We start from the raw sequence: 26,146 nt of genomic DNA, 5'->3' as shown, positions 1-26,146 counted from the left end.
TGTTTTATGGTTAGCAGAGATGACTAGAACTATCTTGTTGTCAATATTCACCTTAACTGTATCTCCTCTTGGAAGCAGAGGTGACTCTTCTTTTCTGTCCATACCTTATGCATTCATAACTCTTTGAATGCATTCATCTGTCATTGAACTCTTACACTGTGTTGTATCCTTGATTTTCTTTCCTGTTCATTTCTGTAGTCACAGTCCAATGTTTGCTACATAACCTCTCTATAAGTGTGAGTGAATAAACAAATCAATAGATTATTTTACAAAGTAATATTATTGTTTAATTACTAGAAAAAGTTTATATTTGGTATATTCTTAAGCTAATTCTTCTGTGCCTTAACTCCTAGCACTTTCCACTGGAAGAATCTCGAACAGTACAACTTCATCTGGAGCAGTGGCACCAGCCAACTCAACCGGGGGACAGCCCCAGCCAGGTGACCAGGACACTTTAGTGCAAAGAGCTGAGCACATTCCAGCAGGGAAACGAACTCCAATGTGTGCCCACTGTAACCAGGTCATCAGGTCGGTTATTCATTTTTGAAATATTCCTGAAAGTACTTAATATCAGAGTTGATTTTTTTATATATATTCTGAAAGATTTGACATTTTATTAGTGAAAATATTCTATTTTCTATTACATTCTATGTAATAGTTATTGAAGTAGATAAATTTGAATACATATATTTGTTAGAACCTATTATAATGAAAAGTATTTCTGGACTCTCTGAAAATAAAACTAAAAATACCAGTTTTCTCTGTTACTAATTCCTATCAGAACTAAAAAAAATAACAATTAATGTGGCCTTCCAGAGATTAATAAAATTTTAAGACTCAAAGGGACCCTGAAGATGATTTATCTGAACTTCATTCTTTATTTAGATGAAAAATAACTAGTGACATAAAAAAAAGAACTTTGAGCCCTGGAGAAAAGAAGGTTGGATTTTTGAATACCTAAGCCCTGGAAGATATAATTACCTCAGATCTATTCATAAATGCTTTCAATTTTAGATGAGGTTATAACCTCCTTTTTAAAAATATTTTTTATCCAAATATGTTTTATTGTTTCTTAAATTCCAAGAGGAATAAAAGGCCCAAAGATCTTAAGTGAATGCTCTATATTGGCACTTATTAAAACCTCTGAGCATTTTTTTTTAAAGATTTTATTTATTTATTTACTTGACAGGCAGAGATCACAAATAGGCAGAGAGGGAGGCAGAGAGAGGGGAGGGGAGAAGCAGGCTCCATGCTGAGCAGAGAGCCTGATGCGGGGCTCCATCCCAGGACCCTGGTTAAAGGCAGAGGCTTTAACCAACTGAGCCACCCAGGCGCCCTAACCTCTGAGCATTTCTTAACAAGTGGTTTTTAAAATGTTAGGAGGTATAGATAAGAATGTTGATTGCAGGGATCCCACCAGCAGGGCCTTGTTGCCTCTGTTAGTTACCTTTGTTGGCAGTAACAAGTGTTAGGTTGAAATGACTGCTCAGGCTCTCTCCCTGGTTTTTAATTTATCCTGTTTTAAAATAGTTGAAACAGTGGCTTCTCTAAAGTTGAATGAGGTTAGGATTTACCTGTATTTCCTCTACTCTGTTACATAGTTATTGCTTAGGATAATATTTCTGGTTAAAACTTAAAATGGATCCCAAGAAGCCTCAATACTTTATTTAAAAACCAAATATAAATACTCTTTTCCTTAACCCACTATTAAATAATAAATGTGTCAAGGACACAGCATGCAGTACATGATTAAAAATAAAAGAACTTTTAAAATTTTAAATGTTCATTTGTAACATTTCAAAAATGCAGTGAAACAGAAAGCAAAAATAAAAATTCATACATAATTCTACCTTCCAAGATAACCACCAAGAATATTTGAATTCACACTTCTAAAACATACACATATAAGGACAGGTGTTATTTTACAGAAATGGAATTATAATAACAGTATTTTGTAAGCTGTTATTTTTCACTTAAATATGTTTTCCACATTAAGTATCCACTTAATAAGAATTAGCCAGTAGCAGTGGTAGTAGTAATAATGGCTATGGGTAAAAGAAGAAAATCAGTAAAGGTTTCCCAAGTCTAGACAGTAACCAATACGCGGAAGGATTTGTGAATATTTTAACTGAGCAGGCCATGCATGACTCGAGCCACTTGCACAAGCCATAATAGCAATTTGTAGAGTCACTTTCCTAACAGTGGGACTGTAGGGTTACTACTTTACAGAATAAGTACACTAATAGACTCTAGAGTGGTACTGCTTTGTTCCAATAAATAAAAGTATGTTTCTAATTACTAACTGTATAGGATTAATGCTAATAAAATAAAAACAAGTTCTGACTTACTGTTTCTATAAGTTATGCTACTTTGGTTATGTAGATTGGTAGTTAGGGATGCAATATTGTAGATAAAAGCAGCCTTTATGGGGACGGGAGTCACTGCTATTTTGTATGCTGTTGTAAGCAGTTACTGGATAGGCCAATAGGTCCCATCACTTGTTGATTCATATTGTCTGATTATCAAATTCTGTGACATCCTATAATCATCAGTACCCATGTATGTGAAAAACTTAGTATGGACAAAATATAAAGATCTAAATAGGAACTGCATTCCTACCCTTTCCTACCTGCCTTGGTTTCAGTTATAATGCTAGGCCAGGATGTAATTTTAATCCACAGTCTTTCTGCCATCTGAAATAAATATATATTATGTTAATAAGATGAATGTCCATCACTTATTGTTCCTTCATTTGTTAAATTTTATATTGCTCTGGATTATCCCAGCACTGTTATCAGTTAAGCATTAAAGCTTCATTTATTAAGGAAGTTAATAGGAACAGGAATTAGTTCATGTCAAGATTGTATAACAGTAATTAACGCAGCACATTTGCTTGGTGCTCAAATGCTAAAGTAGCTTGAATAGACTGTAGTCAGTTTAGAGACCTAGTCAAAGCATAATTCTTGTTCTTGGCCTCAGTGTCAGTATCACTTACCAAAGCAAGGACACGTTAGATCAAGTGACATTCTCTTGGACACCTGTTTCAAAAACGCGCTGCAGTTGCAGACTTGATACTTTGAATACAGAATATTGTAACCTGCTGAACTCTGGGAAGTTTATTATCATTTTATAATTTATATTTCTTATTTTCTACGGTATAATTTATATTATTTATTTATAATTTGTGTTATTTTATTTATATTTTCCAAGCATCTCAAATTTTCAAAAAAAATTTAAAAGCAAACTGAAATAAATTTTCTTTTAATTTTTTTTCTTTTTAGCAAAGTTAATTGTTTTTTGAAAACCTCAGAAAACTTAATCACTGAATGTTAGTACTGAACTAGTTTTCTCTTATAATTAGCCTGAAACTCCATAGGACATTTTATTTATTTTGTTTATTTATTAATGCTTAACATTTTTTGGCCTATTTGAACCTAGAAAAGAGTTATGAATGTTGTACCTAAATAGACATCATTTTGATTAGTTAGTGGCCTTTTATGGATACAGAAATTCTCCTGAGGCTTTGATTAAGTTTGCTCTGGAACATTTCTTAATCCATTTCTGATAGAGGTACCGATTTTTTGACTCTTATACTCATGAATTGATTGACAGATGGGTGCTGGTATAATAGGGAAATAGAAAATCAGGTTAATGTAGCCAAAACCACATTTTAGTCTCCCTGATAGAGTGAGTTTGTGAAAATTTTAGTTTTTCTTGACTCTCATATCTAGTGGCGTTAAAATCGATTCAACACTTGTATTACCTGGAGTTGACTAAATCATTCACTTATTTTTTTTAATTTATTTTTCCATTTTATTTTATTTTATTTCTTTTCAGTGTTCCAAAGTTCATTGTATTATGGAGGGCTCATATTGCATGGAGCACTGGGTGTGGTACATAAACAATCATTCACTTTTAGCTTAGCATCTTTGTGAAAGAAGTACAGGATTTATAGTGTTTGAATTTCTTATTAGCTATGGGATGCTTAAAAGAAATAGCCATAGTGCTGTTGCTCTGTATCTGCCTGCAGTATAGCACCAGAATAATCACATTGAGGCATCCCATTGTTTACTCTAGTGAAAGAGAGATTTTTAACATTACTGATCTTTTTCTTGGTTAGTGATTTTCAAACTTTCCCTGTACTGGGCCATCTCCGTTACCCCAAGTAGAGGCCACCAGGGGTTTTTGCTTGTTTCACCATGCATTTCAGTCTCTGAGCATTCCTTTATTAATAGGTTTTATTTATTCTCCCTTTTGGTCAAAATTTCACTTGAAAATAAAAAGTTTCTTAGTGTAATGCGTTAGCACCTAAATTTAAGGAAACAAAGACCTAGACCAAGTTTTATGAGCAAGATATGTAGATCAAGATTTCAGATTTACTATAGTGAAAAATTAGAAAGAACGCAGATGTTCAGCTAATATTATGGTGCCATTAAGATCCTGGTTTTGGATAATAATAATAGTTGTTTAATGTGTTCTTAGCATATGTCAAATGTTACACTAAGAATTTTACCTGAATTCCCATTTAATTCTTTATAAGCTTGTGAGATGAGAAAACTGAGGCACAGAAAAGTTACACGTTTGCCCAAAGTCATATAGTTGATAAATGGTAGAATCTGAATTTGAGCCCAGATCTAACTTTAAATTTTATTCATATTCTAACTGCCACTTAGGAAAATATTTATAATATTTATTAATATGAAAAAAGAAATATATTTTTTATTTTAAGTATGATTCTAATTTTGTGTAAAAAAGATATACATCAAGATATATTAATATATGCAAATACAGAACTTTTATGTGTATTCATAACACACAGTTATATATGTTACTGTATTAAGTCAGGAGAAAAACAGCTTAAGTAGCCCTGCCATAACTTGAGTGCAGCAATGTACTTTTCTCCATAATATTTGAGTATGTAAGTGAAAGAGAAGGGAGTAAATAATAGATTGAGTAATTAAAAATTGTTACCTCCCCACCAAAATGACTTTGTACCACGTACATGCATTCTTAAACTCATAGATGACCCAGGGTTCCCTTTTCCATTTTCTCATCTAATGTAGGAATGCAGTCATTCTGTAAGTAACACTCATTAAGTATTTTGTATACCACCTACTTTAAGCACGGGTGAGACAGAAATCAAAGACATATTTCCTTCTCTTAAGGAAGTTACTGTTACAGACTGGATTGTGTCCCCGCCATATGTCGAAGTCATGACCCCCAGTACCTCAGAATGTGGTGTTCCTATAAGAAGAGATTTGGACACAAAAATACATGGGGGGAAGACCATGTGAAGACACATGGATAAGATGGGCATCTATAAGCCAAGGAGAAAAACCTTAGAACAGAGGAACCCTGTCAACACCTTGATTGTTTGTCTGTCTAACACTAGTTAAACAGATCTTGGCTCAAATTTAGGTTCTACCATTTATTATCTGTGTGACTTCTAGCCTCCCAAATTGTGAAAAAATAAATTCCTGCTGTTTCAATCACCCAACTTGTAGTACTTTGTTAAGGCAGCCCTAGCAAAATAACACAGTTATACTTTAGTAAATAATACAAACAAGCAAATCAGCAATAATATTAGAGTAGTAATAAGTCTAATAGGAATATATCCGGAATCCTGGTGCAGAGGAGAGGTGAGGATTAATTAGCTTCAACAAATGACTTTCTTTTATTTGAAAGGAATGACAAGCAGTAAGTTGAATAGTCTACTTATAAAATCAATAGTTTTATACAACAAATATCCATTGAAACTTATGAAGTGTTAGGGTGGTAATTATATTAGAATATATAAATACCAAGCCACCACATTGTACATCTTAAGCTTACATAATGTTATATGTCATTTATATCTCAATTTTTAAAAAATTTAAAAAAGGAAAAACTCATGTGCAAGTTATCATACTGGTACTACAGTATATAAAAATTAAGAGACAATTCCTGTTTTCATATATTTTGTCATCTGATAGAAAAGCCAAAGTCCTGGCACTTTGATGTGATAAAATGTAATAACCATGATGTAATAATGTAAGCATTGTGAGAGGTTCATTGTACCCTCACAGTATTATAAGAAACCTAATGCCCTTATATCCATAATAAGAAGTTCTTAATCATGGTGCTTAGAAAAATCATGAGATATCTATAGGGTTCTAAATTTGTCACAGTTGTAAATTTGAAAAATTAATCTTATGTCAGGAAAATATGTTAATAATGGAAATCCACGTTGGTGATTTCATTATATAATCCTTCTAATATCCAGGTCTCTCAATTCTCTGACATCTACTTTAGTGATTGCTCCAGTTAACTTCAGCCACCAATTTTCATTCGAATCCTAGATCTTGTCTTTACCACTAACTCCATTTACTTCATAATCTCATTTCTAAGCAGATCATTCCGCTTCAAGAACCACTGTTTATATCTCCACTCTCTTCCTATTACCTCAACTCCAGCAATCCTTTGACCACTCCCTGCCTCCCAGAACCTCAAATTCATTGATCCAGATACCTCTTCACTATCCCTTTGGTCCCACTTCCACTCTTATCTAATCTGAATTCCATAGTCAGTCAGTAGTCAGTATCCATTTTATCTCCTTAATTCTGTTGTCCATCTCTCATTTCATCATATTCACTTAACTGAAATCACTAGACTGGATAAAATCTACTCTTGGTTTACTTGTGCCCATACCTGAAAGTGGATATGACTGGAAGGAAAACCACAGCCATATGAACCAGTGTCACTTTAAATTCATGACTATTAATCTCAGGTGTGTTCTTAATAAGGACAAAAATCTGCTGTATTTCTCTAGTATGTTTACTTTTCCACTCTCCCAGAAAACCACTTTATATCTTCTTTTTTCTCCTTAAGCCTCTGATAACTTGTTTCTCATTTTCACTGTCAACTGGTGACCTTGATTTTTTTTTTCATTCTTTTATGTAGGAAAGACAACAGAAATGTAGGACATAGACAAGTATCATATGGTTTCACTTATTTGTGGAGCATAACAAATGACATGGAGGACATTGGGAGATGGAGAGGAGAAGGAAGTTGAGGGAAATTGGAAGGGGAGGCAAACCATAAGAGACTATGGACTCTGAAAAACAACCTGAGGGTTTTGAAGGGGTGGGGGTGGGAGGTTGGGGGAACCAGGTGGTGGGTAATAAGGAGGGCACGTATTGCATGGAGCACTGGGTGTTGTGCAAAAACAATGAATACTGTTACGCTGAAAAAATAAATAAATAAAATTTTTTTAAAAATGTAGGACATAGAGAAAAAAAGTAACAAAGTGGTACTCATAATTCCTAACTTATCAGCAATTACGTTAAATGTAAATGGATTAAACACTCTAATTAAAAGAATTGTAGAGTAGATAAAATCATTATTTGTCTATGTGCTGCCTATAACAGACACTTCAGGTTAAATGACACAAGTAAATTGAGAATAAAATTGTACAAAAATACATCATGCAAACACTGTAACCAAAAAAGAGCTGGAGTGACTATGTGTATTAATATTGGAAAAATAACCATTAAGAGAAAAGGTGTTGAAAGAGAAAAGAAGGACATTTTGTAATGGCAAAAAGTTCAATCCATCAGGAAGGTACAACAATTACAAATATAGATTCACCTAATAACAGAACCCCAAAGTCCACAAAGCAAAAACTGGCAAAATAGAAGGGAACAATGATAAATAATTCGATAATAATAATTGGAAAGTTTGGTATCCCAGTTTCAAGAATAATATAACAACTACATAGAAAGTGAACAAAAAGCCTTGAACAACACTATATACTAGACTTAGTAGGTATCTGTAGAATATCTCAGCTAACAACAAGAAGGTATAAATTCTTCTCAAGTGCACATGGAACATTCTCCAGGATAGACTACATGTGAAGCCATAAAACAAGTTTTGATACATGTGAAAGGACAGAAGTCATACAGAGTATGTTTTCTGACTAGAATGGACTAAAATTAGAAATACATAACAGGAGAACATTTGGGAAATTCCCAAATATGTGGAAATTAATATACTCCTAAAAAAAAATCTCTTGATAACTCAGTGCCAGCTTCTTAGGGAACTCACATTACATCTGCATAATATGAAAATAAACTAGTTACAGGACTGATGTCCTATGATCTTTACGGTTCCACTCACACTCTAGAGGAGGAGATCATACAGGCCATGTACACAGAAGGCAGGTATCTTAAGGGCCATACTAGGATTCTACCTAACATACTATCTCCTCCCCAGTCTCCCTCTTCTTGGTTAGTGGTAGCTCTGTTCTCTCACTTGCCTAGCCCTCATGTGATCTATCAGCACATCCTTTTGACTCTGACTTCTAAATATTCCCAGAATCTGAATCTTTCTTCCTGTTTGTACTGCTGCTACTACCCTGATCCAAGCCACTGTCATTTCTCACCTGGGATAATGAAGTTGTCTTCTAATTAACTGTTTTGCTTTTGCCCTTGCCCTTTTCCTGTCTGTTCTCAACACAGTACCTAGAGTAAATCCTGATAAAACATAAATCAGATCATGGCTCTTTTGCTGGAAACCCCATAATGATTCCATTTTTGAAAGAAGCCACAATCCTTACAATGGCCTAAAGGCCCTACACAGTCACCCACCACCACCTCATTATCTCTCTGCCTTATTACTTGGTAATTTCCACCTTGTTTCCTCTGCTCCAGGCACCTGGCCTTCTTGCTGTTTCTCAGACTCCCCAAGCACCTCTATCAGGCCCTTTTGCATTTGTGGTTTCCCTTGCTTGAATTTTCTTACCCTGGATATTTGCATAGCTCACCTGTGCCTACTTCAGGTCTTTACTCAAGTATCAGGGTATCCCTGACCACCGTGTTTAAATTCTGCTCCCCCACCACCATACATAGTTTCCCAACCTACCCTCGCCTCCCTGCTTCATTTTTCCTCCTCAGAACTTAAAATCTGACATACCTTTTTTTTTTTTTAAATTGTTGTTGTTGTTTCTCCCTCATACTAGAATGTAAGTTCTGTGTGAGCAGGGCCTTTCCTGCCTTTATTTCTTGCCATATTTTCTGCTCCTAGAGCAGTATCTGGCATGTATCCTTGTATTTAGTAAATACTTGTTCAGTTGATGAATGAACTTTTTAAAAATATTTGGAGGAATGTACAATAACAGTTTCTCCAAGTTGAAATTATCTCTCATTCGTCTTAATATACAGAAACACATTTTCCTGTTTTGTAGATTTTATAATAACCAGTATAAATAATCAAGTATAATTGTCTCCTATAGACTTAAAGAATTATCAATTAATATTACATTTTTTTAAGAACTTGTCCTTTTTATTCACTGTTATGTTCAGGCTCATTTTACCCATGCATTTATTCTTGAACAGTGAGTCATTTATGTCTTTAAAATAGAAAGCTATAGTTGACCTCCAGCCTTTCGGATGCAGTACTCTAAAGGGCTTACAGATTAAAGATGATACTCAGTAAAGGTGGAACTATGTTATTTAATGCTCCAAATTGGAACATTTGAACAAAACTTACTGGGAGCGAAGAATAAAGCATATAAAAACTGCAGCCCTTATAAATCTTAGGACAGATTATTAATATTGCTAATTTTGAGTATTATATGTCTTGCTAGTGTGTTTTACTGTTATATTCAAGTGTGTTTCATTCTCTCTTACTCTTTCTTCTTGCGTGTATCTTTGTATTTGTGATTGTGTGTGCAGTTTCTCCCAGTAATCTTTTCTGCTTCAGAAAACTCTTTCATTCTTTTGTTCTTGGACTCTTTGCTCATGCCAGGCCCTTCCCAAATTTGACCATAATATAAAACTGGTTTATACATTTTTATTATTATATCTAATTAAGTAGAGTATCAGATTCCATTTTTTAAAATTTTTTATTTATTTCTTATTTTTTTTATAAACATATAATGTATTTTTATCCCCAGGGGTACAGGTCTGTGAATCACCAGGTTTACACACTTCACAGCACTCACCATAGCACATACCCTCCCCAATGTCCATAACCCCCCTCCCTCCTCCCTACCCCGCCCCCCAGCAACCCTCAGTTTGTTTTGAGAGATTAAGAGTCACTTATGGTTTGTCTCAGATTCCATTTTTATTTTTGAGCATGAGTTGGCTTTTTATGTGGCTTTGTTTTGAACTTTTATTGATTAACTTCTTTTGATTTCTTGGCTTTTTTTGTTTCTAACTTCTATCGATATGGTAACTTTTGGTCAAATACAATTTTTAATCTGTAGTAACTGGGCCTTGAAGAATTTCCAGCTTTACAGTTCATCATCCACATGATCTTAGGAATGTTAGGTAGCTGTTGATATTTTCTTCATCTATTTATAGAGCTAATTTCTATCACTGAGCCTTATTGTTCAAGTAAAATAATAAAGAGAGGCAAGAAGCAGGCATTTGATTTTGAAGCTGAATCCCTATTAGATTATGCCTATTGAAATTTGCAATCCCTCTCACCTTCTCACTGTATAAGTTTTCTTTTTCTGTTCCTTTTGACATCTTTTCCTGCCTTTCTTTCTTTCTTTCATTCTCTTTCTTTCCTCTTTGGCATAAGTCCCACAGAAGATAAAAAGGATAAAAAGTTTCATGGGATAGGATAACTCCTCTCTGTCAGCCAGTCAGTGCTTTAACTCTTTCCAGTCCCCTCCTTTGTCAGTCAAGGAGTATTTGGGAAGGGCCATGGGGTATAGGTAAGGCTGACTTAATTCCACTTTGTGTTTACGCAAGCCTGTCATTCCAGTTCACAAACGGAAATCCAATCCTGCCTGGAACAAGAAGAACTTCTTCAGTGTTAATCCTGTGTTAATGAATTTGTTAAATCAATCTCTGCTAATGCAGAGAAGAGAATACTTTGTTGGATGTAAGAGATTTTAGTGTTTAACTGTACCTCACTTCAGGGGCATGGTGGGAAAGGTGCTCTTTCAGCCCGGCCAGTGAATACCCAGCTAGGCCGTTACATGCAGTGAGCATGTTTAAGAAAGGAGACCTGGCAGAAGCAAGGGTCATTTTCATTTTAGTTTTTAAAGGTGCGGAGGGAGTTTCTTTATTGTTGTTAAGACATTTCACTATTCAGATTTGATAGGGAACTAAGGAAACATCTTAAAGTTATTATTTTAATGGATGATTTAATTAAATGTAATTTATTTGTAGTAGAAGCTATTCTAGAAACCTTTTAAAAACACTTTTAAGAATACATGAAATATAAGAAAGTCTTCTAAATTATAGAAGGGAGCAAAAGAAGAATGAAAATCATAAATGAGGCCATTAAAAATAAAGATCGGACAAAAATTTGCCACTGAGATTGGACAGAACCTATAATGATGACCTACATACTTGCCTAGGTTAGAATGAATTTGGCGTTAAGCCTTTTAGTGGTCAACAAAAGAAGAAAGTTAATTTTTAAATTTACTATACAATGAGTAAAAAAACAAACCTGTTGCTCAGAAGAAGCAAACTGTTCTTGTTACAGAAACCTGAAAGGACTTTCTCCAAGGAGTCTACATGAAAGTGCCCCTGTGTGATCTAACAAATAACACTCCCAACAGTAATTTAGAGGAAGAGCAAGGGTGACTGTTACAGAGCTATGTCCTATGACAAGTGTCAGTGCAGACTGATGGTATCATGCTGAGCACCAGTCATTACGGGAATAATTCTGTGGAGTGGGTCAGGCCCAGTATGCTCTAAGCTGCAGAACCTCCTTCTCTGCTGGTGTGACTTCATTTCTTTCTTTCTTTTTTCTTTTCTTTTTTTTTTTTTTTAAGATTTTATTTACTTATTTGACAGAGATCACAAGTAGGCAGAGAGGTAGGCCGAGAGAGAGCGGGGAAGCAGGCTCCCGACTGAGCAGAGAGCCCGATGTGGGGCTCGATCCCAGGACCCAGAGATCATGACCTGAGGCGATGGCAGAGGCCTTAACCCACTGAGCCACCCAGGCGCAGCCCCTGATTTGATTTCAACCCCCATCTTTTATTAAACCCAGAAAATGGGTCATGTGTTCCTGAATCTGTGCTTAAATATCTTGTTTTTTTCCTCAGATGAATTTTGTTAAATATTTGGTGGCACTGATAACCATGTTCCAGGAGTAAAGCTCTTTCTTTACTCCGAGTGCATATGACACTTTGATAAAATGCGAGTTTGAGGTTAGATTGGCTTTTGCAATCTGGACGGCTAAAGAAGGATGCTGGCCTCTAGGGGCAATCCAGCCTATGGAGCTGCTAAAGATGTGCCCTAAGAAAAAAGAAAAAAAAAAAAAAAATTCAGCCTAGCAATTCTTGGGAGTCTGCCTTGGCATCCAAGCAAATGGTAACAAAGTTCTACCATCCCTATGTTGTGGTCACAGTAAATTTAACCTGACAGATTTTTCAAACCAGATACCCTTGGTATAAAAGCTCTGCACACTCATAAGACTTTATCTAGCTTTGAGCATTGTGACTCCTTGGTTTATCTTTGAAGGTAAACTACTTGTCAAATACATATTGAGAAAATGAGAGGAAGGAACTTGTTGAATAGGACTGTTATTTACACTCCAGTTAAAAATTGAGGGACAACTTACCCAAAGGAACATTTGGTTACAAAATAAATGATCTATAGCCCCTTTTTCCTGTCAGGTGTTAATTGACAAAGATGTTCCTTGTTAGTGATAGCGAAACTTCTGGCACCCTAAAGCTTAAAAAATAATAAACAACTACTTGTCTCAAGTGCTAAGAGAACTGCATGCTCTAGCTGACAGAAGTTGGCATTGTGTTATTAATTTTAAAAGAAGTTAACCAAAAAATGAGGCTAGAAAATACCCTCTTATACCTCACAGAACACATTTTTATCATTCATTAAGAGCCTTTTTACTTTTTTTTGACTCTAGCAGAGTTAGGTGCTTGTTCTGAGGAAACATCAATGTATTTGCAAAGAATTTCCCAATGGGAAATAGTTACTGAATACTAAGGTTTATGTTATTGTCAGAGGCGAAAAAAAATGCTCCAATTTTGTGATGCTCATTACTGTGACTTTTCCTATTAATAACCTGCCTAGAAGTCAGGTATCCACGCTTACTGACAGTTACCCTGTGGTCGCTCAGTGATGATAATTGCCAGTAATGAGATGAAAAGCAGAGTATCGGCTGACTGCACAGTGTGCTAGAAATGGGGAAATTCGGCTTCTGGCCTTCACTCAGTCAGTGATTTTATGATATTTGTCATATCTTTTGAACATTTTGTATCTCAGCTTCTCCATCGGTTAAGCTGAGTTTGAAGTAACTGCCCTGGTCTGTCTCACAGGAATGTTGCCTGGACAAATTGGATAAGTGTAAAAGTGCCTTGGAGGTAAAGCCACTCTGCGAATAAAGATTAGTATGATGGAGCTACTGAGAAGTGTGTTGCAGAGGCTAGAAGGTTCATTTCTGCAGGCTTCATGACTAGATAAAGCTTCATAATGGATTCCTGTCAAGCAAACCAAACCCATCTTATCAGTTCGTGACTGTATAGTATTTAATGGAAAAAAATCTCTTTACAAGCATTTGTTACCTTGATACAAATGTGCATTAAAAATCACTCATGTTTCAATTAAATAAAACCTTCCTAAGTAGCTTCAAAACAGTCTCTAATAGCCAGTTGACAGTTTCCATCGTCTATTTGGAGGGGTCGTAAACATCTGATATGCTTAATAAAGTTGAGAAATAAGGAATGAAACAATGTGTGGGGAACAGAAGTGGACCGGAGTGTTTCCTCGGGTAATAATTGCTATGAGGGGCGCCTGGGTGGCTCAGTGGGTTAAAGCCTCTGCCTTCGGCTCCGGTCGTGATCCCAGGATCCTGGGATCGAGCCCCACATCGGGCTCTCTGCTCGACAGGGAACCTGCTTCCCTCCCCTCTCTCTCTGCCTGCCTCTCTGCCTACTTGTGATCTCTCTCTGTCGAATAAATAAATAAAATCTTTTAAAAAAAATTGCTATGAATTTTAAGAGTCTGACATTATCAAATTAAGATTTCTCTTGTTTATTTTATTTATAGAAATGTCAAATTCTCATCTCTACCTAAGCCATATAATATTTTCTGGTTACTTCATTTTCCGCTGGAGTTAACATCCTCATTTTCAGTCATAATCATGATACAGAGTCACTCGTTGCAGCTTGAAAAACATAACCAGGCCTCTTGAAGATGGAAAAAAATGGGGGAAATGACCTTCCTCGAAAGAATCCCCTCCTTGAAAGAGTCCCGCTTTTTACTCTTCCCTTTTTCTCTCTTCACGTAAATGCTCAGAGTTCCTATGTAAATTTATAGCACCCTTGTTTTCAGCCCTTGAGAAGGATAATTGAGCAAGAATTTAATTGTTTTGACATTGCATAAAAGAGGTTCTGTCAAAGCTAACTTCAGAAACTTTTATTCCCCAGCTAACTTGATCTCTTTTCTTCTGGCAGGGGACCATTCCTGGTGGCACTGGGGAAATCTTGGCATCCAGAAGAATTTAACTGTGCTCACTGCAAAAATACAATGGCCTACATTGGGTTTGTAGAGGAGAAGGGAGCCCTGTATTGTGAGCTGTGCTATGAGAAATTCTTTGCTCCTGAATGTGGGCGATGCCAAAGGAAGATCCTTGGAGTAAGTGTCAGAAAACCTGTTTATTCTGATTGAGCTTTAAAGCACAATAATTTTTTTTGTTATGAAACCCTTCCAGCAGTTTTCCTTTTTATTTTCTTCTTACTTGATTCCCTCTCTGTTTTCGTCACTGTTTATTATTGTAAAGCAAAACTAAATAGACCTCTGTAGAAGTATATCGGACTCGTGGGGTTAAGTTGTCTTTGGTTTTGTCTTACTGAGTGCTTGCTTGTCTGGTGAAAGTCTAGCCACTGTGGGGGAAAAATAATTTACTGTGGGTGTGCTACCTCAACAGGACCCTGTTTGCTCAGGAATGAAGAGGTCGCACAGGACCACACACATCAGAGTTCTCAGAACTGACACCTTCACTGTTTTAAATTAAATTCCATAGCTTTTATAAGAGCAGCATTTCCCCATTTGTCAGGGTTCAAGCACAGGGCACAGATCTCATGAAATATATAAAACATGAGACTTATAAATGATATATTTTTCTTAAACACATGCAGTGTTTAAAAATATAACTTATTTTATGAGCACATACATGTGATAGAAAAATAATCTAGGCACCCCTTTTTTTTTCTTTTCAAAAAGGGAGTAATTTAGGAGTCAGATATATAATAAATAATGATGAATAAATGAATTTCTGCTCTGGAATATCCAGGTTGCAGTTTACACAGAAAGGGTCAGTCATTTCTTATGGGTGACTAGGAGTTGGAATTTTATTTTAGAAGCATCCAAGGTGCCTGGTCTCACATGAAACTCATACAGCTAATACAGAAGGGGGGAATGGCATTGCTGAATTCTAATATTCTCTTTACAAAAATATAATAATGAAACTTTAATTCATATCAGTTGATAGAAAAGCTAATATGAATTATTGAGTACTTGAATTTCAGATTATGTCTTTAAATGGTTCTAAAACTTTGAGGACACTTGAACTGTAACTATTCCACATGAAATATTTCTATATTATTAATTTGTGCAATATGTTGGGAACAAAAGAGTAGAATTATACAGGCTATAACTTTCTAAAGGATAAATAATAAGACTCTATCGATATATAAATATATTCTGTAAATTCTAGAATAATAATACAGAGTCAGGTAATAATCTTAGAACCAAATGAGGTTCTAGGAAATGGAAATCTTACCCTCATTGCCTTAGAGATGGACCATAACTTCACTACAGAGACAGATTCTCGGGTTGTGTTTTAGTTGTTTGATTTCCTGTTAAAGAAGGAATAGTAATCTGTCTCAAGGATAGAAAGGGAAGTGAATGCCAAAAGCCTTAAGAAACAATTTGGTTCAATGTACATTTGTTGTACATGTTCTTAATAATCTTTTTGGATCTAAACAATTGCCATTTCTCCTCAGTATCCTTCAGTAGTGAACTGTGACATTTTCTCAGGCTAATAATTTACTCTGTATAATTTTATTTTATTTCAATAATTTTTATTATTAAAAATATTTCCAAAAAAATTTCACTCTACAGCAATTAGAAAATACCCAAAAATGTTAAGAAGAAAATTAAAGTGACCTACATATTTTACCAACCCTAGATAATTCCTATTAACCTTAGGATGTATCTTCTTCCAGTTTGCTCTTTATAAGTAATTCATTTACAAAATTATGACCATACTCTATGTGTAGCATCTGCTTTTTTTGTGATAAATATTATGGAAGGAGTGAATCCCCATATTATTAACTATTCTTCAAAGATAATGTTTAATGGCTCCATCTCCCTCAATCTAAAGAAATGATTCCTTACAAAACTAGCTTCTCAAGACATCTTTTACTAATTAACATCTGGCCCAAGTCTTTGATACTGCTGTTTTTAACCACAGGGCCATTGTTGATTAGAATCCATACTTTATGGTTCAAACTTTAGATACTTGTTTGAGTGTGTGCTTAGTGTAGTCACAGCTGATTTCCAGAATCCTAAACATGTGTTAAACTGATTGGATTACACTGATTATGTTATTGCTTCCATAATGCACCAAAGCACAGGTTTGTTTCAGTTTTCAAATGTTTTGCCCTTCCTTCATGACATTTTCTTGTTTCTCCTGCATGACGTTTTCAAGATAATACTATGAAACCTTTGTAAGTGAATGTTCCCTGACACCCTTTTGAGAGAAAGCAGAAGGTTTTGTAGCAAGCACTTATGAAGTGCTTACTTTATTCACTACATGTATACTGTTTAAAAAACATAATCATTCTTTAAATAAGTTTATTGATGTGTATTTATGGGAAACACACTTATTATATAGTGTATCGGTTTAGATGATTTGTGAGTCTGTCCTTAAGTATCATCTGTTACTTAGAGGAAAAGCTCATGGTAAAGACAAAGCATGTGTCTACTTTGAGTCAGTTTAAAAGGGCTGTGTTGGTACAACTAGTAAAATACAGCATTTGTGTATTGTCATCTTTTTTTACAACCAATTACCTTTCTATAACAGGAAGTCATCAATGCTCTGAAACAAACTTGGCACGTTTCCTGTTTTGTGTGTGTGGCCTGTGGAAAACCCATTCGTAATAATGTTTTTCATTTGGAGGATGGTGAACCCTACTGTGAGACTGGTAAGATCCTAAAGCTGTTAGTTTCTTAAGTTTTGAATGAGGATAAAACATTAACCCTTATATTAATATAAAGTTGAAAGGAAATATTTGGCAAAGTAGATTTCCTAACTATTTTCAGGGCATTTAAAGCTACGCTAAATACATAGCAAAAAACTATGTAAAATTTTTATGACTTTGTCAAAACAGATTGGGAATACTTTTCATTAAGAGAAATGAGTATATAAGCATTACCTAGAAGGAAAATATTTTACTTGAATCCCTAATAGTTTATGGATATGAATTCTACCAACTTGTGTAGCTTAAAGCCACCTCTTACATGCTAATAGTGAATTTTGAGTGGTTTTAAACATGAGAAATGATCACCTTTTGAACATGATATTGATTTGCTCTTCAAGGCAATGGTCTTGACAATAAATTGGAAGTCTTTTTTAACTCTAACTGAATGGAAAGGTAATCTTGGCTTGGATAGTTCCCTTAGTAAAATTATTTTTAATAAATAGGCTCCAAGGACCTATCTACTACATTTCTTATTACCTGAGCTCTGAACACGTCTTTTCTTTTCCAGAGGCTAGAAGTAAACTTTCGTAATACTTATTAATATTACTCTTACTTAGGTATGACTATCATACATATGTTTCAAAAAATAAACTATTTTCCCTTTATCATGTCTATATTCACTACCACTGCGTTTCCACTTTGGAATTTTATTGTTGATCTGCCTTGAAACTCAAAGTGTGGTGCTGGAGGAAGGGAATATTGTACACCAGTTAAGTTAAAGGAGCAGTCAACTTCTGATTTGAGGCTAGTCAAATTGGACATCACTTGGGCCCTTTTTTGCTCACTCAGTTCCTTTTAGTTCCTAGTTGGGACCAGTCTAGATCTATGCCATACTGTCCACCAGGAAGCTCTCTGGGAATTCCAGTGATCTAGCCCATCTATGGTCTATTTTGGGACAGGATGGCTACGAGCTGCCTACCCTGATTCAATCAGAATATTTCAATATATTTTGTAATTTCACCTAGTTCTTCTGAAAAAAGAGCTTTATTATTATTTTTTTTAATTAAGCTTTGTGAGACATTGGACTAACTGGCAGATAGTCCCTATCTAGCCAAACACATACAAAACTAGCCTTAGTATCATATTTAATGTAGTCTAAGAAGTTAGATTTTTGAAACCCAGAAATTGCTTACAGAAAGGGAACGGCATTTTTTTTTTTTAATTTTTTTTTTTTTTTAAGATTTTATTTATTACTTATTTGACAGATAGAGATCACAAGTAGGCAGAGAGGCAGGCAGAGAGAGAGGAAGGGAAGCAGGCTCGCTTCCGAGCAGGGAGCCTGATGTGGGGCTCGATCCCAGGACTCCAGGATCATGACCTGAGCCGAAGGCAGAGGCTTTAACCCACTGAGCCACCCAGGCGCCCCGGGAACGGCATTATTGAAGATTTGTTTTAATGTCACTTCTAATCAGCTTGATCTATTTTGTTGTATTTCTTTAACCTCCCGCATTTGTTACTACTGAGACTTTCCCATCTCAGTAAATGCCCCACTGTCCAGGATCCCAAACCTTAAGATTCTGCTCTTGCCATGTCTAATCTAATTAGTAAAATCTGGCAGTTCTACCCCCAGTGTATATTGATTCATTCATTTCTCTCTACCTCAACAGTCAGAACTAAATCCAGCTCACTCTCTGTGCCTGGACACTCTAATTACCAACTAAAATGGTGTATCTTCTTTCCCCCCAGCCCTCAAACAGCAGCTATGATAATATTTTGTTTCAGTAGGAATTAGATTATACTTGATACCTTTTGGCTTCCCCTTGAGGAATCACTGCACTCCTTACTAGGCCAGCCTTATCTTCTGCCACCTTATTTTCTGTCACTTGAGTTCTGCGCAAACCTATCCCCTTTGCTTTTCTGAACGTGCCAAGATTCTTCCTGCATCACGGCTTTTGTACTTGCTGTTTCTTCTAACTTACCTGTTCTTCCTCAGATTTTCTGTGGTGATTTTTCCTGTTTTCGTCAAGTCTTGGCACAACTGTTACCTCCTCAGAGAAGCTTTTTCCAAGCCCACCTAGTTAATGGAGTGTTACAAACTCCCCCCAGCTATTCTGTATTGCGTGACTATTTTTTTTTCTTGGTTCTTGTCACAGGCTAAAATTATTTATTATCACTTATTTTAAAAATATAATAAATGATGACATCCTACTCCTAGTGAGATTATAAGCACCATAAAGAGAACAGCCACTTCTGTCTTCACCACTATAACCCTCATCAGTGCTAGGCACATCGTAGGACTCTGAACATGTGATGAGCAAATGGTGCTAAGAAACATTGAAAATTGTTAAGAGAGGTAAATCAAGTTAGAAATGAAAGTCTGCTTTCTACTCCAGCTGCATAAAAGAAAATTGCCAGTAAGTTCTAATTTAGTAATAACATAGAAACATCTCATCAATACTGCTTTCTTCAGAAGGAAACCCTATTAGTATTTTGTAACTATAATCTCTGTCAAGTAAATGGTATTCTCTGGCTAAGGATTTTCAGCATTAAGTCATAAATTTGGAAGGAAATCACAGCAAAAGACTGGGGACTAATACTGTTATGATACAGTCCAGCTAGAAACTCAGTCACGGCACTTAATTCATGGAAGTTTCTTGTGACTTTTTTTTTCTTCCTACCAAGTCAGATACTCTACGAAATGTGCTGATATCAGATATTTTTTCTGATTTTATGTTCTGTAGTCTTATTGTTGCTAGTTTTTGGAGGTTCCCTTGTCTTTTGTGAAAACAGTCCTGTCTGTTGATAACTTATCAGGGATCAGAGTTGTTCTTCATATGTATTTGGACACTTAAGTAACTGGAGATATATGAAAAGTATTATGTGGGAAAATGGAATAAAAAAAAACATTAATTATGTAAGTAACATTTACCCCAAAGGTAATTACCCTGAATTAAACACCCCAAAGTTACTCTGAAACATGCTACACTTTATTTCTCAAACCGAACATGTCTTCTGAACATTTTTCAGTTACTAGTAACTCTATCTTCATCTTCTCACTTAATTCTAGTTTTGCTGCTGCTTTCTAGAAACTATTATTCTAAAGCTTTGTCATGTTTAAATTATGTCTCCCCACCCCCACCCTGCTCCTATACAGATTATTACGCCCTTTTTGGTACCATATGCCATGGCTGTGAATTTCCCATAGAAGCTGGCGACATGTTCCTGGAGGCCCTGGGCTATACCTGGCATGACACTTGCTTTGTATGCTCAGTAAGTAAACATCTTATTTCCAGATTGGAGGAGCACAGTATGGCTAGTTTTAGCCTAAGCACTAAATGGAAATAACAGTTCTTGTATCTTTCAATCCTTCACACACGAAAGTATTTTTACAATGACTTTAAAAGTTGTTCATTGAAAGTTTTGGTATTTTTTGGATTGTTTGGCACAGAACAAGGTGCTTACTCCTTTAGAGAAAATCTTATTTTTAATAAGTTTGTGTTTATAAGGAGAAACCACATATTTCTTAAAACAGTAAGAGGCCTTTACTTTTTTTTTTTTTAATTCTGTTTTATTGAAGTGTTTTTAGTAATTTTTGGAAACATGAGTACCTGAAATAGAAACAAACAATTCTAAAGATCTGTTGTTGAATTAAGAGTGGAAGCAAACTGTATGTTGATTTACTTCCTTCCATAGCAATAGTCCATGAATATTTTTTTTTTCCTTTTAGGACTGTAATAAACATTTAGTGATATATTTACCTATTTTGTTTGGTATTCTAATATTTTTGGTTTTATTTTTAATGATGAGAATGAGAATAGCTATAGAGACATTTACCCTAAGACTTTTTTTTAAAAATGATTTTATTTATTTATTTGAGAGCGAGAGAGAGAGAGAACAAGAACACGCATGAGCAGGGGAAAGGGGTAGAGGGAGAAGCAGACTTCCTGCTGATCGGGGAGCCCAACACATGGCTTGATCCCAGGACTCTGAGATCATGATCTGAGCTGAAGGCAGACGCTTAACTGACTGAGCCACCCAGGCATCTAGGTGCCCCCTTAAGACTGTTTTTAATTTAGAAAGTAAATATCAAATAAAGATACTCTGTTCAGATGTTTGATTTTTTAAAATTAGATTTAATATATCTAATTGTTTTCAATACTAATTGTATGAAGGGAAAAAAGTAATGTTAATTGAAGTCAAATGATGTCCCCAAATATTACCTGGTTGACTATTAAATTCATCTTGTGTACTTCTTCCTTCTCTTAGACTTCATGAGATCTTTAAAATGCAACAACTTAGAAGACTTGCCTTCCCCTGTTCTCTGGTAGAGCTGCTCTGTTATACTATCACATTTAAGAAAGGCAATAGGGGGGCGCCTGGGTGGCTCAGTGGGTTAAAGCCTCTGCCTTCGGCTCAGGTCATGATCTCAGGGTCCTGGGATCGAGCCCCGCATCGGGCTCTCTGCTCCGCAGGGAGCCTGCTTCCTCCTCTCTCTCTGCCTGCTTCTCTGCCTAGTTGTGATTTCTCTCTGTCAGATAAATAAAATATTAAAAAAAAAAAAAAAAAAAAACTGTTTAAAAAAAAAGAAAGGCAATAGGAAAGACAGGATCACATAAATGCAGCTAGTAAGTGAACTGTATAATCATCCAGTAGGCAGATGCTGACCAGTAAAAACCAGATGTTTTTACTATAAGAAACCAAGAAAATGAATTAAAAAGAATTCTCAGGTATTCTGTGCCTGTGTGTTTGGGGTCTTGGGAATATTTGGCTCAGCAATTGTATTGTGTTTTCATTTTGAGTGCTATGGTTCCCTGCAGCAGGAAGCAAGTTTAAAGCATTGATGAGCATTTGGGAAGAGAAATTAAAATTAATGTGACCTCTTTATGTGTTTTCTTATTAGAGCCTAGTAAAGAAAAATAATGATCAGTGATTTAAATAAATTAGAATGCATTCTAGGAAAAGGTCATTCTTCATTGCTTTTGAAAAATTATATGAAATACCATAGTAATCATTAAATGTCAGAGTGTCTAGTACAGCCAATGAAAGTGCTTTGTCTTACCCACCAAGTGAAAAGCCGTTTTTCCCTTTTAGGCATATTTGATAAAATAATGATATTCTTTTAAATAATGCTTCTTTTTCAGGTATGTTGTGAAAGTTTGGAAGGTCAGACCTTTTTCTCCAAGAAGGATAAGCCGCTTTGCAAGAAACATGCTCATTCTGTGAATTTTTGAAAGTCAACAGTTCAGGGGTGGAGAAGAAATTTGAAGAGAAAGAGGAGAATTGGAATTACCAATTAATTTTTAGATTTAATATTTATGGGAATTTTGAAAAATAGTAGTGGCCCTGGAGGGATAAATTCCAGCTTTAAAAACCAAGTCTATGAGGAAATATTTGGCTTCATAAAGTAAAGGGACAGTTTGGCATTTATGATTACTTTTTTCCTGTATTTTCTGTCCGTAAAATTTTTATAAAAACCAATTTCCTGGTTGACTATGAAATTCATCATAGAATAAATTAGTGGAGAATTAAATTTTAGAATAAAACCTCTAACATCTATGCTGAATTAATGATACTTTCTTGCCTTATTAGGTAGTTCTGAGTAAATCGTAAAAGGCAATGAAAATTGCCTTACACTCTATCATTAAATGTATTTTTTTAAAAAAAATAGTGCTTATCTTTAAAAGAGGAAATAGGAGTTTAAACAGAATTTTATCAGTAGTAGGTTTCAGTTTTTAAAAAAAACCGCTATGTACTTTCTTTAATCTTACTGATCATTCCAGTGGGAAAACTAGTAAGATTTTCATCAAAATGTGCCATGCCAATAAGAGATGTTATCTGTTTCTCTCATCCAGCCCCCCAAAAGCCACCACATTGCTTATAAATTTCAAATTTTTGATTATTAAAATATGACCATTTCTATTCATTGTGTATGTTTTATCACCTGTATTAGTGAAACTCCCATTTTTTCCCCTTCCCTCATGCTGAGGTCGAGAGAGTGAGTAGAATAGAGTGAGGTTAGGAATTACAGGAAATCAGAGGATGGCATTCAAAAAATTTTTTTAAAATTCTCCCCTTTTCAGGCAGTGAATCCATTACATCAGTTTCAGGTTTGTACTACTGACTGATAAAGGTTTGAGAACTGTCTCTGAAGAATGATTTTTTTCTTAGTTCTACATTAGAAAAGTAAAATATTGGCTTGGGGATGTGATAAAAATCTAAGGGTTTTTGTTTTTGGTTTTTTTTTTTCTTTCTTTTCTTTTAGTAGTTCTCTCTCAGTAATAAATAAATCACTTCCAAGTTTTATCATGATGTTTGGAAAGCTTTTATTCCAAGGGACTGGTAGTATAGGAGGGGAACGTGATCAGTTACTCATACTGGCTCATTATTTGTTTTCTTTATTTGGGGAAAAAATTATGTAGCCCATGAAGACAGAGCAACAGTTGTGAAATTGTGAATCCTATTGGTATTTGCCCATTGGGAAAATAGATTATGACATTTGATAGTTTTTCTCTTTGTTTCCAGAATGGATGAAAGCCCGTGATCCCACTAAAAAATACTGATGTGTCTGGGGCGAGGTGCTTTTAAAGTTGAGACAGAGCCCAAGTCCTCCCTGCCCCATAACTCACAAAGGACTTCATTTCCATTGTGTGCATATTTGTTATAGAGGGAGGTTTTAGGCTCTAATATTTGTTTAACCTCCCTAAGAACCTTTCAAGGCATCTGTCCTGAAAGCTGTTAATTTATGGTCTAGCAGATTTATATTATATGCAAATAATAATTAACTGAGAATCAGCATGAGAAGGGTGACATGAAGTGGTTTCACCAGTAGCAACCCTGAACTGCCTTCTCACCCTGCATCTGTAGGGAGGCAGGAAGTTTTACTTTTGAAATAAAGTGCTGGAACTGAATTGTGCATTATTTCTCATTGCTGCTGAAACCACCTGTAGAGTCCATGCTGGCTGATGTGCGTTATCACATAACTTCGTGTCAGTCTCTTGCTTTACGCAATATAAAAGAAATTGGTGGTTTTGTTTGGATGTTAGTAGAGATGATTTTTTTTTTTTTTGGTGTTGTTTAGTTTTTGCCTTTATAGATTCTATGCCAAGATAGTATTTGAAAAGTCAGTGACATTTGGGTATTTCCTTTCTAGAATTTTATTTGACCTGGATTTCTTATTAAGTTATCTTACATTAAGGATGTCATTTTTATTAGAATTCTCGTTATGCGCATTATTTCATGGAGCTTAATGTTGCATTCCTCTAAATTTTATCCCTAAAAATATAACATTGCTTCTTAATTTATCATTTTGTCTTTGTGCTTTGTTCTTCTTTGTGACAAAGCTTTCTATATCTATTCTAAAACAGTTAATCCTGTGAAGTAAGTATTGATTATAACCCAGAAGAATCTCTGTATTTTCCAGTGGGGAATGAATGCTATATTTAATACACCAGCGTTAATCTTTTAATAACTGGCAGAGCACTTTATTCTTCTGGTGAGGTCCCTGAATATTTATTTTTCTGATTATAAATATTCCATGTCAGTAGCATTTTTTTAATTATTACCTCTTTACTGTAGAGCATTTACTTTTAGTATTTCTTGATGTATATTTTGGAATGCTGTACTTAGTATAATACAGATTTAAATTACAGTATATGACTCTTATACATCTTTACTTGTATTTCCCAGATTCAAAATACTAGCAGTAGCTTCCAGTTTATAACTTTTTTCTAGACTTACAAGGGCTGCCTTTTGCCCGCTAGAGTGGCAGCCTAGAGAGGATCCTACCACTTATGCTTATAGTAGTGTACATATTTCTTGTTGATTCAGGCTACAGTTAGAATCTAAAACTAAAGCCTAGGGATCTGGTCACAGTAGGAAGACAAACAGAAATAAGAGTTTAAATCTTCAAAGTTTAGTGTAGCCTATCATTAAAATTACCTACAACAAAATTGTTTTCATGGTGCCATTTTTAAGGGGTCGTATATTATTTATAGAAAATAATTCCTTCCTCTCCCTTGTTCAAGTATGAATCTAATGTTATAGTCACAGTTTTGTGAGGTTTAGAGCTTTCTTCATCATCTCTATTGAAAAGAGAGGCTTTTAAGACATAAGGGAAGGGAAAACAATGAAAAACTTGACCCAAATCTAGTGCAGTTTCAGTTTGTCATCTTTCTTCTCCAGATATTTTAAGGTATTGGGTTTGGATTCTCAAAGTATCATTTGCCTTATCTGTTAATCTCTGTTTTCTGTCTCTTTACATTTTTACATTTGTATACATCTGTACTGTTTTGCTTTTGGATACATTTTCTAATTAAAAACCAAGTGAGAAATATAATCAGTGTAGTAATACCTTAATGTGCACAAGCTGAATAAATAAACGGCTGCAGTGATATAAACAAGCTCTCCTGGTCTTTCTTTTTTGGGTAGCAAGTGGTTTCCATTGGAATTCCATCATGGGAATAAAATAGTGTTCACAGGAGAGGAAAAGAAGTAATGATTCTCAGGATAATCTCTCTTTTATGATTTTTGCCTATCAAAATGTCCCAGAAACCAAACATTTGAACATTTGTCACATTTGTTCTATTTTAATCCATTTTATGCTCTGCATGTAGCATGTAGACAATATGTGTTTGTAAATTAATACATAAACAGGCCTCATTGTTGTAGAAAATATTTATTGCTGAAACTGTTTATTGGAATAACCTGTCATACCAAGCACTGTATTGTATCATATATCTTATTGAAACAGCGTAAGTCCTCAAGTCCATTTTCACGCTTTAACCCACCAGGGTACATTACTTCATGGTTAACTCATCCCAATCTCATTAGTTAACTTTTCTATAACTAGGAAAGCTCATCCATTCCTCATTTGTTTATTGGTTTGAGTAAGATTTTTTTTTTTCCTATGGTATAAAGTTAAGAGCAATGTTTCTGTTGCAGGCTATATATTGGAAATAAAAGACAAATTCAAGTCTATTT

General features: G+C 35.1%; 1 protein-coding gene across 5 annotated transcripts in view; it reads left to right on the top strand.

Annotated features, from left to right (window-relative positions):
- The window catches only part of PDLIM5 (PDZ and LIM domain 5), a 206,029-nt gene extending 180,466 nt beyond the window's left edge, over window positions 1–25,563 (top strand). For all 5 annotated transcript variants that reach the window (XM_045994489.1, XM_045994512.1, XM_045994503.1 and 2 more), the window contains 5 exons: window positions 354–528; window positions 14,417–14,597; window positions 17,050–17,170; window positions 20,322–20,437; window positions 22,309–25,563. In XM_045994489.1, the coding sequence (XP_045850445.1) occupies window positions 354–528; window positions 14,417–14,597; window positions 17,050–17,170; window positions 20,322–20,437; window positions 22,309–22,398 (683 nt within the window). In that variant the 3' untranslated portion in view covers window positions 22,399–25,563. The remainder of the gene's footprint in view (window positions 1–353; window positions 529–14,416; window positions 14,598–17,049; window positions 17,171–20,321; window positions 20,438–22,308) is intronic.
- The last annotated feature ends 583 nt before the right edge of the window (window positions 25,564–26,146 follow it).

Source organism: Meles meles, chromosome 2 (assembly GCF_922984935.1).
Source record: "Meles meles chromosome 2, mMelMel3.1 paternal haplotype, whole genome shotgun sequence".
Classification (NCBI taxonomy): Eukaryota; Metazoa; Chordata; class Mammalia; order Carnivora; family Mustelidae; genus Meles; species Meles meles.
Note: the sequence above shows the minus strand (reverse complement) of the source record. Positions and strands in the feature narration are given on the sequence as shown.